The following is a 14,858-nucleotide window of genomic DNA, read 5'->3' on the forward strand; positions in this document are numbered from 1 at the left end:
GATGCATTTTGTGATTCACCAGGTGAGGTAGCAGCATTCAGTGTTTCAGTTGCTTCAATGTCAGTCTTTTTGCCAGATAGATACAGTCTCAACAATTTAACTTTTCTTTTCTCATGTTGCTGAGCTAGTGTGGTCAATGGATCCAGCTCATCTTCAGTAAAATCTTGCATGGTGAATTCAAATTCATTGGCATTGCCTATTTTACATTTGGAAAAAAGAGTTCTTTGCCAGTCTCCAACAGCTGTGCCATTGTAGTAGTCTTCATTGCTTTCAAATGTCTGGTCCCTCCTCCCCTTTTCTCTTTTACCTGAATACAAGAGCCCCCTACTTCTTCAAACAATCCCATTTGAAAAGAACGATCCATTTTGAGAGCATAAGAGTTACCTGACAATTTTTCGGAATGACCATCCCCATGAATTCTCTTGGAGGCCCGTCTTTAGTTTATTTTTGCCATCAGGCTTTCTGTAGCCTTAGAGATAGTTGAGGTGGTTCCTTCCAGTGCAGCCATTTCTCTTCTGCAGTACTGCCGAATAGCTATCCGATCTCCAATTTTGGGCACGTATTTAATTAGCTGGTCATCTGTCATACCATGGACAGCATAGCAGTCAATCTGGAAAAAAACAACAACATTAAATTACAACACACGAAACATTTATTGGCCTCATTCTCTCTTCTGCAATGTTACTCGACATTGATGCAACGAGGGGTACTGATGCAGATACAAATGCAGGAGTGTCCATTCATTGAGATCGCATGGGTTGTTATAATGGACTGTTTTCTAACGTGAGGATCCTAACAAAAGCTGCTGTGATTATAGAGTCAGGTTTAGATATGGATATATTCACATATGCCTTATTGGGGATAATTAACACAGCATGGGTGGTCCTTGGGAATGGGCTTAAACCCTGGATGCAGTCGTCTAAGACTTCAGATTTGAACCCTGCTGACAACATGTATTGTATTGCGGAGTGAAGCCCACATGTATAAGGGAGCGTGTACTTTTATGCAACCAAGAGTCCTCTGCAACCATGTTAGACATTACAGGAAGATAATGCTGTTATTTTATTCAGGGAAGGCATGGGTTTGTGTTTTACTCATTGTCTTTAGTACAGATTAAAGGCAGGTATATATCCTTTATATTTCACTTTCAGATTTATTACTATGTACTGGAGTCTATAATAGTTACTACTACTCAAATCATAGAGATAACTGAAGCTTTTTTGGTTGCCTTCAAACAGCTTTCTGACATCTGTTTTGCTAATCATATGCTAACTACTAAAACTAAATAAGTAGTACATTTTCAAATAAAACTCAAATGAAAAGAATCATAGCTCATCACAACAAAATCAAATAAGTTTGCCCCATGAGTGCTTACTAGCTGTAATCCAAATCAATCCAACTGGACATGGATTAAAATTTTATTGATTTTTATTACCTGAGACATATTATCTGGCATAAGAACCTTTTTGCAGATATTGACATAGGAAACTTGTGTAATTATAGTAAACATTGTAACCTTGTATAGTAAACATTCTAACCTATGTCCCAGTTGTGACTTTCCACTATTATCTGTTGTTTAGTATACCTGGCTTTAAGATGTTTACCACACTTTTTTTAGAACACAGTGTTATGTATATGTGTGTGAGTGTGTGTGTGTGTATATGTATGTATGTATATATATATATATATACATATATATATATATATATATATATATATATATATATATATATATATATACATATACATATATATATATATATATATATATACACACATATACACACATACATATATAAATAAAACTGCAGGTATTTTATAAATAAAAAAGAATCAAATTTAGTTTCTTGAAGAATGCCTTTATTTAAAGTTTGTTTCCATAAGTAAAACATTACTAAGTTGGTGATTACTCTGCTGATTCTTTGCCCTAGAGAGAGAGAGAGAGAGAGAGAGAGAGAGAGATTACTGCATGTTTAGTAAAATTATTTGGTCTAATTACCTGTTAAACCAAATGTAAAGAATAATGAATACTAAATATTTTTTTAACATGTATGTTTACCTTTCCAGCATCCCGACTCTTAGCTCTGAGCTTGTTGACTTGAGACTCAGCAATGTCAGCACGCTCTTCAGCCTCTTCCAAATCATGCTGCACCTTCCTGAGTTTGGACAGGTGGGCATTGGCCTGTTCATCCTAAATACAAACAGTTATAGATAGTTATACTTCTTGATATTTTAGAAATGGCATTACGTTCCTCACTTATATGCTTAGGCAGATTTGCCTCACCGCTTCCTCAGACTGTCTCTTGTAAGCCTTGACCTTCAGTTGCAGCTTATCAACCAGATCTTGCAGCCTGGTAATATTCTTCTTGTCCTCCTCAGTCTATAAATTACACAATTATTTTATTAGTTTACATTTTAATATGAACAGTGTTCTTATCATTTGACATACTTTATACATACTTGGTACGTGAGTTCCTTTACTCTCCTCTCATATTTGCGGACACCTTTAACAGCCTCAACCCCACGTCTCTGTTCACTCTCAACTTCACTCTCCAGCTCACGAACCTGGAAGAGTTCATATATAAAATTCTGAGACATTCCTTGCCATACAAATCCTGCTCTGTGTCAAAAATGGGCCACTGAGACATGGACATCGTGAAAAGCTTTTTAGTTAAAATTATATATATATATATATATATATATATATATATATATATATATATATATATATATATATATATATATATATATATATATATATATATATACACACACAAAAAAAGACTTACCCTGGACTCCAGTTTCTGAAGTTGTTTCTTTCCTCCCTTCATGGCCAGATTCTCAGCCTCATCCAGGCGGTGCTGGAGGTCCTTGACTGTGACCTCCAGGTTTTTCTTCATCCTCTCCAGATGAGCACTAGTGTCCTGCTCCTTCTTCAACTCCTCAGCCATCATTGCAGCCTAGTGCGAAATTGCAAGATTTTTTTCTCCTTGAACATTTAGAATCTACTGGCTATGTGCATTCTAAATTGTACCAATACGCACATCAGTAATAGCTTTCTTGGCCTTCTCTTCTGCATTTCTTGCTTCCTGTACAGTGTCCTCAACCTCACTCTGGATTTGAACAAGGTCAGTCTCAAGCTTCTTCTTGGTGTTCAACAGACTTGTGTTCTGCAAAGAAAGTATAAATTATAATATTATCTTTCCTAAGCAGTCATACACATTTTTAAAAACAAGTTAGTTTGTAATACCTGAGAGTGCAGCAATCCAACACGCTCACTAGCATCAATCAGCTCCTGTTCAGCCACTTTGCGGCCTCTCTCTGTCTGCTCAAGTGCAGCTCTGAGCTCCTCAATCTCAGCCAACATCAGAGTGTTTCTGCGCTCCACCATGGCCACTTGCTCCTTCATATCCTCTTGTCCTCTCAAAGCATCATCAAGTTGCAGTTGGGCATCCTGAAAGCAAAGACAATTATGTCATTTTTCATATATGTGGAGTTTTAATAAAGCACTGAATTGTACTAATTTAATCTAACCTTGAGTTGTCCCTGGACGTTCCTCAGCTGTTTCTGTGCCTCAGCAGCTTGGCGATTGGCATGGCTGAGCTGAATTTCCATCTCATTGAGATCTCCCTCCATCTTCTTCTTAATTCTCAGAGCATCATTCCTGCTCCTAACCTCAGAATCCAGAGTACTCTGCATGGACTCAGTCACCCTCTGGCTGTTCCTCTTGATTTGCTCGATCTCCTCATCCTTCTCAGCAAGCTTCCTGTCAATCTCACTCTTAACCTGGTTAAGCTCAAGCTGGGCACGAAGAATCTTTGACTCTTCATGCTCCAGTGTGCCCTGTGAATGAAATGAAATAAAATTTACTTGAAGTAAGATATAAGAGATTTGTTTAATTATGATCATCAAAATCAAGTTGTTGACAAAAAATCTTTAAGTGGTATCAACTGTCCTCATGTGTGCTATTCTCTGTATACCTCAGCCTCCTCCAGAGCAGTCTGGATCTCTGCCTTCTCAGTCTCTACTGCCTTCTTGGCCTTCTCAAGCTCATGAATGCTCTTTCCAGTCTCACCAATTTGTTCAGTCAGGTCTGAAATCTCCTCTGTTGAAAGAAAAAAATATGGAGCACAAAATTGTAAACAAAGGATCTGGGCATAACTAAGATTTTAAAAAATTGTGTTTAGTGACAATGAAAGAGTTGTTGGCATTGAGACAATGAAGATTGTTTTCACATACGCTGCAGATTCTTGTTCTCTCTCTTGAGTGTTTCCAATTGATCAAGAGCTTCCTCATAGGAGTTCTTCATCTTGAACAGCTCAGTGCTCAGAGCACGAGCCTCCTTCTGGGCTCCTTCCAGCTCAGCCTGACCCTCCTCATACTTCTGCTTCCATTCTGCCAGGACCTTTGATACAGATGCAACAGTTATTTAGTAAAAGCTTATATAAAGACAACCAATGGAAATGTGAAAATTCTCAATTAGTTCTCAACAAAAGTCACTGTTTACCTTATCAAAGTTCCTCTGCTTCTTGTCAAGGTTAGCAGCCAAGGCATTGGCTCTTTCCACATCAATCATAAGGTCCTCCACCTCACCCTGCAGTCTCTGTTTGGTCTTTTCCAGAGAGGCACACTTGGAGTTCACAGCCTCACATTGTTCCTCAGCCTCCTGCAGACGCTGTGCCAACTTCTTCCTGTTAAGAATTGCATTTTGTCTTAGGTGTGATTTTGTAGCCATTCTTTCAGTATTATGAACGCTTTGTGTTGAACTTACTTGGCTTCTTCAAGTTCCTCAGTGCGCTGAATAGCATCAGTTTCATATTTATTTCTCCACTGAGCAACTTCGCCATTGGCCTTGGACATTCCACGTTGTAATTCAGCCTTTGCCTCCTGCTCCTCCTCAAACTGCTCCCTGAGGAGATCACAGTCATGACGGGCAGACTGCAAACCATGGGCCAGGGCATTCTTTGCCTGTGACGAAAAATATATTTGTCCATTATTCCTTAATAAATGCATAACACCTGTAATGTATGTAATGTGGAAGAATTTCATTACATGTTTACCTTAACCTCCTCCTCCAGCTGTCTCTTGAGCTCCTCAATTTGCTGATTGAATGCCTGCTTGCCTCTGGTCAGTTGAGAAATCAAAGCTTCCTTCTCTTCCAGTTGACGTGAAAACTCACCTGTTTGATTGCAGATCAAACTTTAAACTAGTTATGTTTTTTAGATTCATGTAATTAAATGTAATGAAAGGTAATTGTTCTGGGTAATTAACATGTAATAGACATTTGACAGTGGATTCCCATGAAGGTAGCTTGACATTTGGGTGAAGTAATATATTGCCAACCCATGAAACAATATTACCATTTTCAGTTTGTAGTCTGGCTTTTTGGACACTGATGTCATTAACCTGGCGTGCATTCTCATCATTCTTGGTCTTGAGTTCGCTCAATTGGTCCTCAAGGGTACGGCACATCTTTTCAAGATTTGCCTATTGACAAATTTACTTTTAGTTGTCTGGACATTCCAATCTGTAACCTTGGTATTGCACATATTGAATAAAAGTATCAACCTTAGCTTTAGCAACAGCTTCCATATTGCTGGAGAGATCATCAATCTCCATTTTGTATTCACTCTTCTCCTTCTCAAGCTTCTGCTTGACTCGCTGCAGGTTGTCGATTTGTTCTCCCAGCTCTGCCACACTGTCAGCCTGCTTTTTGCGAAGGGCAGCAGCAGTTGCTTCATGCTGCAATGTGGCTTCTTCAAGATCACGACGTAGCTTCTGGAACTCAGCCTCTCGCTTCTTGTTCATTTCAATCTGAGCTGCAGTTGCTCCACCAGCCTCCTCAAGCCTCTCACTGATCTCCTCAAGTTCCCTGGAGAGATCAGATCTTTGCTTCTCAACTTTGGCACGAGCAGCACGCTCAGCCTCAATCTCTTCCTCCAGCTCCTCAATACGGGCCTATTATAGACAGAAAACCACGCCTTTGTAAAGAACCATATAATGAAGTAGAGGTAATTGAGTTACTTATTGGCTGCACACTTATTTCATTTGGTTTTGTATCAGTGACTTTTAAATACCTGAAGCTCCTTGATCTTCTTCTGATGCTGAGCACCAAGAGACTGCTCATCCTCAATCTTGCTAAGAAGCTGGCTTACTTCAAAGTCTTTCCTGAGAGAATTAAACAATAACTTTGTTTCAGCGTACATAGCAATATATCCCCTCTCTCTCTCTTTCTCTACACACACACACACACAGACACACATATATATACATATATATATATATAAAATAAATATATACAGTGTGTGTGTGTGTGTGTGTATATATATGTATGTATGTGTATGTGTGTATATATATATATATATATATATATATATATATATATATATATATATATATACACATACATACATACATACATACATAAAAATATTTCATAAACATAAACATTTAATATATTAACATTAACTGGATATGAAATATACTACTTTACAAATATACTTTTCTGTGCAATATATACTTTTTGTCAACTCATCTTCAATTAAATCTTTCAATGGTGTACTGGCCCTTAAATTCAGCGCGAGAAAAAAAAAATTAGACTTGACACTGAAACTCCTGCTTCACTGCTACTCACTTCTGGTGTAAAATTTTAGCAGTGCAGAGCTTACAAACTGCAGTTTTGTCATCTTTCAACACAGGAGTGTTTTCCCACCCTCTTTTGATTGACAGGATACAATTGGCCCTGATTATCGGATGTTTTTAAACTATCGGCCTATGGCTGATAGCGTGAAAAATTGCCTTTATCATGTTTAAATTTATTATATAAAATTAATATATATTAAATTTATCAAATAAAATATTTAAATTGCCTTCATCATACCTTTCTCTCATATATATATATATATATATATATATATATATATATATATATATATATATATATATATATATATATATATATTATATAAAATACGAGATGATAGCGCTATTAGTGCTATTAGTGCTTCTAATTTGCTATATAATTACTTTTTCAGCTTCTCCTCAGACTGCTGTTTGTCATTCTCCAGGTCCATGATGGATTCCTGAGCCAGTTTCAAGTCACCCTCAAGCTTTCTCTTGGCTCTCTCTAGATCCATGCGGAGTTTTTTCTCTTGCTCAAGAGAACCTTCCAGCTGTAAAAACACAAAATATTTATTTAAGTGGTGCAGAATCACTTGTGAGCAACCAATTTTGCAATTCTGTATCAAGTAACTTACATCATCCACTTGCTGTTCAAGCTTAGTCTTGGATTTTGTCAGAGTGTTGACTTTGTCCTCTTCTGCCTGAAGATCATCAAGGGTTTGCTGATGTGCCTCTTGGAGGGCTTTCTTCTCTTTTGTGAGTTTGGCAATGCTCTCATCTTGAGAGGTCATCTCCTCTGTGAGGTTCTTAACCTGCATTTTTGAGAACATAATTATTGTTTTTGCAAGAAATCATTTAATTAGAACAACAAAGTGGGAATAGTTTATTTTTTATGCTGTCTGTACAAATAGTACAAACCTTATTTTCAGTAGCATGTTTCTCCTTTTCCACTTTAGCCAAAGTGAGCTCCAAGTCATCAATGTCCTTCTTTAGCTCAGAGCACTCATCCTCCAGTTTCCTCTTCTTGGCAGTCAGCTCAGCGTTGATCTCCTCCTCATCTTCCAGTCTCTCAGTTGTCTCTTTGAGTTTAGCTTCAAGCTGGATTTTGCTCTTAATCAGACCCTCACATCTCTCCTCAGCATCTGAGAGATTCTCAGCCTCCTATATATTGTGCAATATAAAAAATTCTCATTAGATAACCTAACATTTTGGAAGTAAAATGGCCTTAGACTTACATAACTTACTGTTAACTAAATTCACAGATTAATGAAAAATCTTACAGATGCAACTTGAAGCTGCAGGTCATTCTTCTCTTGCAGCAGTGCCACCATCTTTTCTTCAAGCTCCTTCTTTTTGGCCTCAGCCTTGACAAGATCTTCCTTGCATTTTGTAAAGTCCTCTTTCATAGTGGCCAGCTCCTTCTCAGTTTCAGCACTCTTCAGCAGGGGCTTGATCTTGTAGTACACCTTCATCCATGGCCAATGTTTGACATTCATAAATGAGCGGACGTTGTACTGGATGGTGTCAATGGCCTCCCTGGAGAATAGAAATGGTTCTTTTCTACATTTTATCTGAATTTATATCTGATTTAAAAGTCATTGGGATAAAAAAAAAAGAGGGTCTACCGAATAATTACATGTTTCGTTCACAGAAGTACATGTGTGTATGAATTGTTTACTTTTATAGTGTAAAACAGTTTCTGGTGACATTAACAGTACAATAAATAGTTATTATTCAAAGGTATGGATAACATTATAAAATACCTCCTCTCCATCATCTTTGTAAACTCTCTTCTCATGAGGAAACCACGGCAAAGAGCCTGAGTCATTGTGACCAGAGAAGCCAGTTTCTCATCTCGCATCTCTTCAAGAGTACCCAGCAGACCAGCTTTGAAGAACACCTGAATTAAATGGCAGGATATTGTATCACTTGGCCCTCAATTTCTTATTTTAAATTTGTACAGATAGAGAAAATGAAGCACTCTCTTTTTGGGCACTTAAGGATATTCACCTTAGTGTGTCCAAATCTATACTGGTCATGGTCAATGTCAATGGAGCCCAGAAGTTTCTCACAGGCCTTTTTGTTGTCAATAAATTGGCCCTCAGGAATAACACTGGCATTCAGCACTTTGTATCTGTAAAAATATAATGTATCATCTCAACATTATAAGACAAGAAAAAAAAAACAACTAGACACACTAATAATATGGTGGGGGTTTTTTTTGTACCGTTGCTTGAAGTCACCATAGAGGATTCGGCTGGGGAATCCCTTTCTGCAGATTCTGATACCCTCTAGCACACCGTTACATCTCAGCTGGTGGATAACGAGGAAGTTCTCCATAAGACCTGATAAAGACCATAAAGGAATTGGGGTAATTATCAAGTCAATAGTGTTTGTTGTTTGCACAGCTCACACTGGGTATACTGACATTGAAATTCTTTGGAGTAGTTCTGCTAATATTCAATAACATCAGTCCAGTTTTATCTTTTAGACATTAGGTTTCAAACTTTACCTGGAGTCTTAGATTCATTGGGAATCAGACAACGCACAAAGTGAGGATGGGTGCTCCTCAAGTTGGTCATCAGCTTGCCCAAGTTCTCCTGTGTAGTAAACATACTATTGGTATTCATTTTTAAAATGGAATTAACTTGATATTAAAGAACTATAAGTGTAACAAACCCTGAACTGTGAGGACACAGTCTGCATGGAACCACCCTTCTTCTTGCCTCCCTTCTTGCCACCACCGCTCTCTGTGCACATTAAATTAGAAACACAATTACATTTTTAAGCATACATCTAAGTAACTAGTCTAAGTCTGTATTTAAAATAAAAGAAGTTACCCTCAACAACAGGTGGGTATAGGGTGGAAAGCAGTTTGACAGAAGACTTCTGGTACAGCTGCACAACAGACTCATTCAGTGGGTCCTTGTTCTTGTCCAGCCAGCCAGCGATGTTGTAGTCCACGGTACCAGCATAGTGAACCAGGGAGAAGTGGGCCTCAGCTTTGCCTTTGGCAGGTCTGGGTTTCTGGAAAGCGTTGCACTTGCCAAGATGCTGGTCATACAGCTTGTTCTTAAAGCTGGTGTCTGTAGCCTTGGGGAACATGCACTCTTCTTCAAGGATGGAGAAGATACCCATGGGCTGTTACAGTACAAGAAAAGTAGTTTTGAGGAGACATTCTAGATATTGCAAATGTCGTACAAGACATAATGACCTGCATGGAAACCACACCTTCTCAATAAGTTCAATGCAAGCAGCCAAGTCCATGCCGAAGTCAATGAACTCCCAAACAATGCCCTCCTTTTTGTACTCCTCTTGCTCCAGGACAAACATGTGATGGTTGAAGAACTGCTGCAGTTTCTCATTGGTGAAATTGATGCACAGCTGCTCCATGCTGTTGAACTGGAAAGATGGAAGTTAACACTTTGTAGGTTTTCAACCTGATTCAAACAAATTTTTAAGTGAACATTTTAAAATTACGTGACACATACATCAAAGATTTCAAACCCAGCAATGTCCAGCACACCGATGAAGAACTGTCTGGCTTGTTTGGTGTCCAACATCTGGTTGATACGTATGACCATCCACAAGAACATCCTTTCATAGATGGATTTGGCCAATGCGTTCACAGCATTATATACCTAAAAGCACAAATTGTTCATCAGCTTTCTTTTACTGACCCTATTGTGTCATTTACAAAAAGCTTTTTAATGCTTTCGATTACGTACCTGTGGCACAGTCTGACCCTTTGTCACAAATTCATTTCCAACCTTTACTCTGGGGTAGCACAAGGCCTTCAGCATATCCGCTGAGTTCAAACCCAGAAGGTAAGCGACTTTGTCAGCCTCTGTTAACAGTAGCAAAATTATACACATTATACATACACTTTAATCTAAGTAAGACAAAAATATGGCTGAAATGTTGTGTGTTTTGAATCACAGGACCAGAGCTTTCATTTATGAGACCATAATAAATGGAACTCTTGAATATAGGTCAGTCTCACCCTCTGTGCCATCAGGCTCAGCTTGCTCCTCACGCTGCTTCTGCTTGAACTTCATATTACCATGATGAATAACAGCTCCAGTAAATTTGTAGATGCCCATTTTCTCTTCACCACTGAAACCCAGGATGTCAATAGCAGTCTGTAAAATAATGACAATAGTTAGAGCCATAAGGATTCTTAAAGTATTTCAACGTAAGACCTATTAGCAAGAATCCCTTACATCTGTGGCAATCAGTTCCTCCTTATCATTAATGCTTGCCACTGTGATCTGACCCTGACTGCACATGGGGAAGTCGTAGGGGTTGGTGGTGATGAGCGTCATTTCTGTGGAACAAGGATGGTGGTTAAAACTAATTTTCAGCTAGTGTAGGCTGAGCAAAGACAACATTTATATTATATTTCCTTACCAATCAGCTCAGGCTTTTCATTCGTCATCATCTGGTAAAAGATGTGGTATCCTCTCTCATCAGGAAGCTGGAATGATACTCTAGACTTCTCCAGCAGATCTGTTAGGAAAATGTGCCCATGTTATCTACAAAAGGTAGACTAGTAGAACTACCATCACTGATGTATTAATTAGTCAACTTACATGTCTCAATGTCAGCACTAGCCAGTTTGCCGGATGTGCCAAAATGAATTCTGATAAATTTACCCTGGTTTAGCAAAACAAATGATTTAGTGTCAGTTTTACCAGAAATCAGAGCATCAACATGAGATGATCATGAGATCAACATGTTATAAACTGTATATAAACTTCACAGTTTATATAATAGTGTAGCTGAAGTGTATTGAGTTTAATAGAATCAAACTTACAAAACGAGAAGAGTTGTCATTTCTCACAGTCTTAGCATTACCATAGGCCTCAAGCAGAGGATTGGCAGCAATGATCTGATCTTCAAGAGATCCCTGCAACAAGATAATTTTGATTGTGTTAAATGTGTTTTTTTTATGACATTCCGTTTTAATTAGAGGGACAAAGAATATAAAAACCCGAAAAATCCTAACCCTCAAAAAAGGAGTGCCGTGAAGATTGAGAATGGAGTTCAATTCATACCTGCATTTTGCCGGAAGTCTGATCCTTCTTCTTGTCACTCTGCATTGCAACTGTGGCAAAGTACTGGATGACACGTTTGGTGTTCACAGTCTTTCCAGCACCAGATTCTCCACTGGTATACATTAAATAAAATGTTTAATGATACTAAAAAAGAGAATTTTAATTATTTCTATGTACTCACAGGTACTTACGTAATCAGGACAGACTGGTTCTCCCTATCTGTGAGATGAAAATAAAATAAAATCAAATTCCATATAATTTATATTAAAAAAGCAGTTAGTAGTATAATCTAATATCTTAATTATTACATATGTCTTACCAGTGAGCATAAACTGATAGGCATTGTCAGACACAGAGAAGATGTGAGGTGGGGCTTCCATGCGCTTTTTGCCTCTGTAGGCAGCCACCACTTCTGCATCGTACACTGGGAGCCACTTGTAGGGGTTCACAGTAGCACAGAAAAGTCCAGAGTAGGTCTGAAGTAGATATGGACAGGGATGATTACATACAAGATTTTCTAAAGAAGTGTTATAATCCTATCAAGTAAGCAGCTTTTGGTCATAAATTCATAGGAAGAAATAATCACTTTTGTTACTAGCTTGTGAAGTTACTATGTAGTGTAGTACTTTCGCTTAACTTACGTAGATCATCCATGCTGCGTAACGCTCTTTGAGGTTATACAACACAGAGGCTTCATTGAGGTGAGTCATCATAGCCATGTCCTCAATCTTATCGAACTTAGGAGGGTTCATCGGGTGGACATCATCCTCCTTAACTGTTCTTGACTATAAGAGACTCAAATAATGAACATTTAGTGTGAATGAAATATATATATTGTTATGAAGTTTGAATGTTATGCATTTCATAATTAACTATCACCTCCTTGCTCTCAAGCAATTCAACAGTGACTTTGCCACCATCTCTGCTCTTAATTGTAGCCTTAAGGTATAGCTCTTTGTCATCAGCTACATAGCAGGCGGCCTTTGCATCAAAGGGCTTGCTTTGAGCCTCAATTCTCTCCTTCTCAGGCTTACGGAGGTAAATGGCAGCTTTGCCATAAACGGCCATCTCTGCGTCCGTGCTCATGATGGCAGCTCACTGCAAGGAAGACAATATATCAGAGTAGTAAAAAATAAATAAATAAAAACCATTAACATAATACAAAATGTACAACTTGTATAGAAAATATTAGTTTAATATGATGGCACCAAACTCTTCTAATAACAAGAAAACATGTCATGTCTTTAAAGATAAAAGTTCAAATTCTAGCATCCATTTTACTATAAAAGGAATTATAGTTATCCATGCAAAATTGTGTTGCATTCTCTTATCGGAAAGACAAAAACTCCCTGAGAATGACAGGGCTCCAGACTGTGACCAAATGGTTGCATTTTGTGAGCATTTTTCCTGCCATTGCGACCTTTTTGAAGTTGACAAAAATTGACACACACACACACACACACACACACACACACACACACACACACACATATATATATATATATATATATATATATAAATATAAATTTGCTGAAATGTTCTAATGTGCCTCCGTACAGATCTATGTAAAGCTATTTTATAAGACGATGGAATTTAAAGTTATTGTAGTTGAAATAATGAGAAGATGAGTAAACAGAAAGTGTGTATTCAATGGATATTGTTGTTTAATTTCAGACATTTGTTTGAATAATGTAATATTAAGAAATATTAAGTAATTGTAAGTTGTGTTAAGAGTACATTACAGGTAAAGTGATTTTTGTTATGGATAAACAACAAAAATATCTGTATTTATTTGTAATGTATTTATTAATGCATTAAACATGTTTGTGTGTAATTTCATTGTTTCTGTTTTTCCTTGCCCCACCCTGCGACTGGTACTACCAAATTAAGGGCCAGTGCCACCCCTCACAAATGTTAGTCTGGAGCACTGTTTAGAACGTCTTAGCTGTTAGTTTTCAATTTACCTGTCTCTTCTCCCAAAGCTGAAGAATTTTCTAACAAACCTGTAAGATAAAAAGATAAAATATGATAACCATAATAATAATCATCTCTCGAATGCATACTGTCATTAAAGCAAAAAATACTAAGAAATCCTTAAATTCATGTAAATATTTCTTAGATACTACCTTTCACTCAAGTTGTTGCTGATAATATAATTTGTAATGAATTTTTTAATTATTATTTTAAAAAAATAATGCAAAATTATTAAGAAGTATTTTCACATTTTCAAGCTTTTGGTCCCTACTGTCTTGTTGTGCTTATCATCTACAGTAGCATTATATAGCACTTATTTAAAAGTTTGTATATATATATTTTTTCTTTAATTTAGCTATAGCTAATAGCTAAAAGCTTATGTAATACAATTTTTAAATATAGAATAAATGAAGATGCATCTCACCACACTCAAGGACTTGACTGATCTTCACTGCAGTCTCCCCCTGGGCCTTACAGCTGCTTTTATTGGAATGATCTTGCCAGCCAAGCAAAAGTTATATATGGTCAAGTCACATTAATATGGCTTAGAAATGAAACATTAGATGCTGATATGTATAGCTCTCTTCTGTGTTTATATTTAGATCATTTTTGCTCATTTTCCCAAAGTTTTTTCCCCTCAAAATATACCTGTTATTCTTTGATTTGCTGATCTAAAGTTATTTGTCTACATAAAATTAAGTAATATAAACATTTAACACACTATCTCGCATATGCATTTTGAAACTTCAGTTTAATAAGTATATGTATTTACCACCACAACTATTACAGGGCAATTTCTGTAAAAGCTGTAAAGACTATTATTAAAGAACAGTTTGTGTTATTTTGAGTACTCAGTATATTGGATTAAAATTAAATTACTGTGAATGGATATTCAAATTATTATTAAGATTATTATGTGAAAATGACTTTTTGTGGTTACATATTCCTCTCATTGTAGAGGCCTAAAAATACCAACTAAATGTGTGTCTGTCTGAAATCTGCACCTCATAGTTTAAATGCAGTGGTAAGTGGAATTCAGGTTAGGTGATTTATTAAATGGGCTGTTCATTCAGTACATTCTTTGTGATAATTTTACTTCATTTCCTAGGAGACATCCACACTTCCTAGGACAGAAATGGTTTAATGTGGTATTGTTTACAGATTATAGCTTCAGATTTTATTGGTGCTGTAAATCTTTTGATCATG

General features: G+C 37.1%; 1 protein-coding gene across 1 annotated transcript; it reads right to left on the reverse strand.

The window, feature by feature from the left end:
• Positions 1-1,838: 1,838 nt before the first annotated feature.
• On the reverse strand, positions 1,839-14,188 carry LOC108259776 (myosin heavy chain, fast skeletal muscle). Its single transcript, XM_053676852.1, has 41 exons — positions 14,077-14,188; positions 13,643-13,681; positions 12,558-12,776; positions 12,320-12,463; positions 11,998-12,154; positions 11,870-11,897; positions 11,679-11,790; positions 11,438-11,530; positions 11,214-11,277; positions 11,032-11,130; positions 10,845-10,948; positions 10,625-10,763; positions 10,350-10,468; positions 10,113-10,262; positions 9,853-10,023; positions 9,462-9,762; positions 9,301-9,371; positions 9,134-9,221; positions 8,849-8,966; positions 8,632-8,755; positions 8,385-8,521; positions 7,902-8,157; positions 7,540-7,782; positions 7,257-7,433; positions 7,027-7,172; positions 6,078-6,168; positions 5,569-5,958; positions 5,361-5,487; positions 5,061-5,179; positions 4,772-4,968; positions 4,508-4,691; positions 4,240-4,405; positions 3,981-4,105; positions 3,535-3,843; positions 3,251-3,454; positions 3,045-3,170; positions 2,790-2,960; positions 2,461-2,565; positions 2,285-2,380; positions 2,060-2,191; positions 1,839-1,927 (listed from the first exon to the last, which is right to left on the reverse strand). The coding sequence occupies exons 3-41, from the start codon at positions 12,762-12,764 to the stop codon at positions 1,907-1,909; spliced, it is 5,811 nt and encodes a 1,936-aa protein (XP_053532827.1). The 5' UTR covers positions 12,765-12,776; positions 13,643-13,681; positions 14,077-14,188; the 3' UTR covers positions 1,839-1,906.
• Between the last annotated feature and the right edge of the window lie 670 nt (positions 14,189-14,858).

Source organism: Ictalurus punctatus, chromosome 28 (assembly GCF_001660625.3).
Source record: "Ictalurus punctatus breed USDA103 chromosome 28, Coco_2.0, whole genome shotgun sequence".
Taxonomy (NCBI): Eukaryota; Metazoa; Chordata; class Actinopteri; order Siluriformes; family Ictaluridae; genus Ictalurus; species Ictalurus punctatus.

Bases quoted from the DNA above. Each gene is read 5' to 3' on its own strand.
- LOC108259776 (XM_053676852.1), bottom strand. From the start codon at position 12,764: ATGAGCACGGACGCAGAGATGGCCGTTTATGGCAAAGCTGCCATTTAC. The intron at 10,764-10,844 runs GTAAGGGATTCT...ATTATTTTACAG, and splicing joins AGGAACTGATTGCCACAGAT to ACTGCTATTGACATCCTGGG. The intron at 2,381-2,460 runs GTATGTATAAAG...TGTAATTTATAG, and splicing joins TAAAGGAACTCACGTACCAA to ACTGAGGAGGACAAGAAGAA.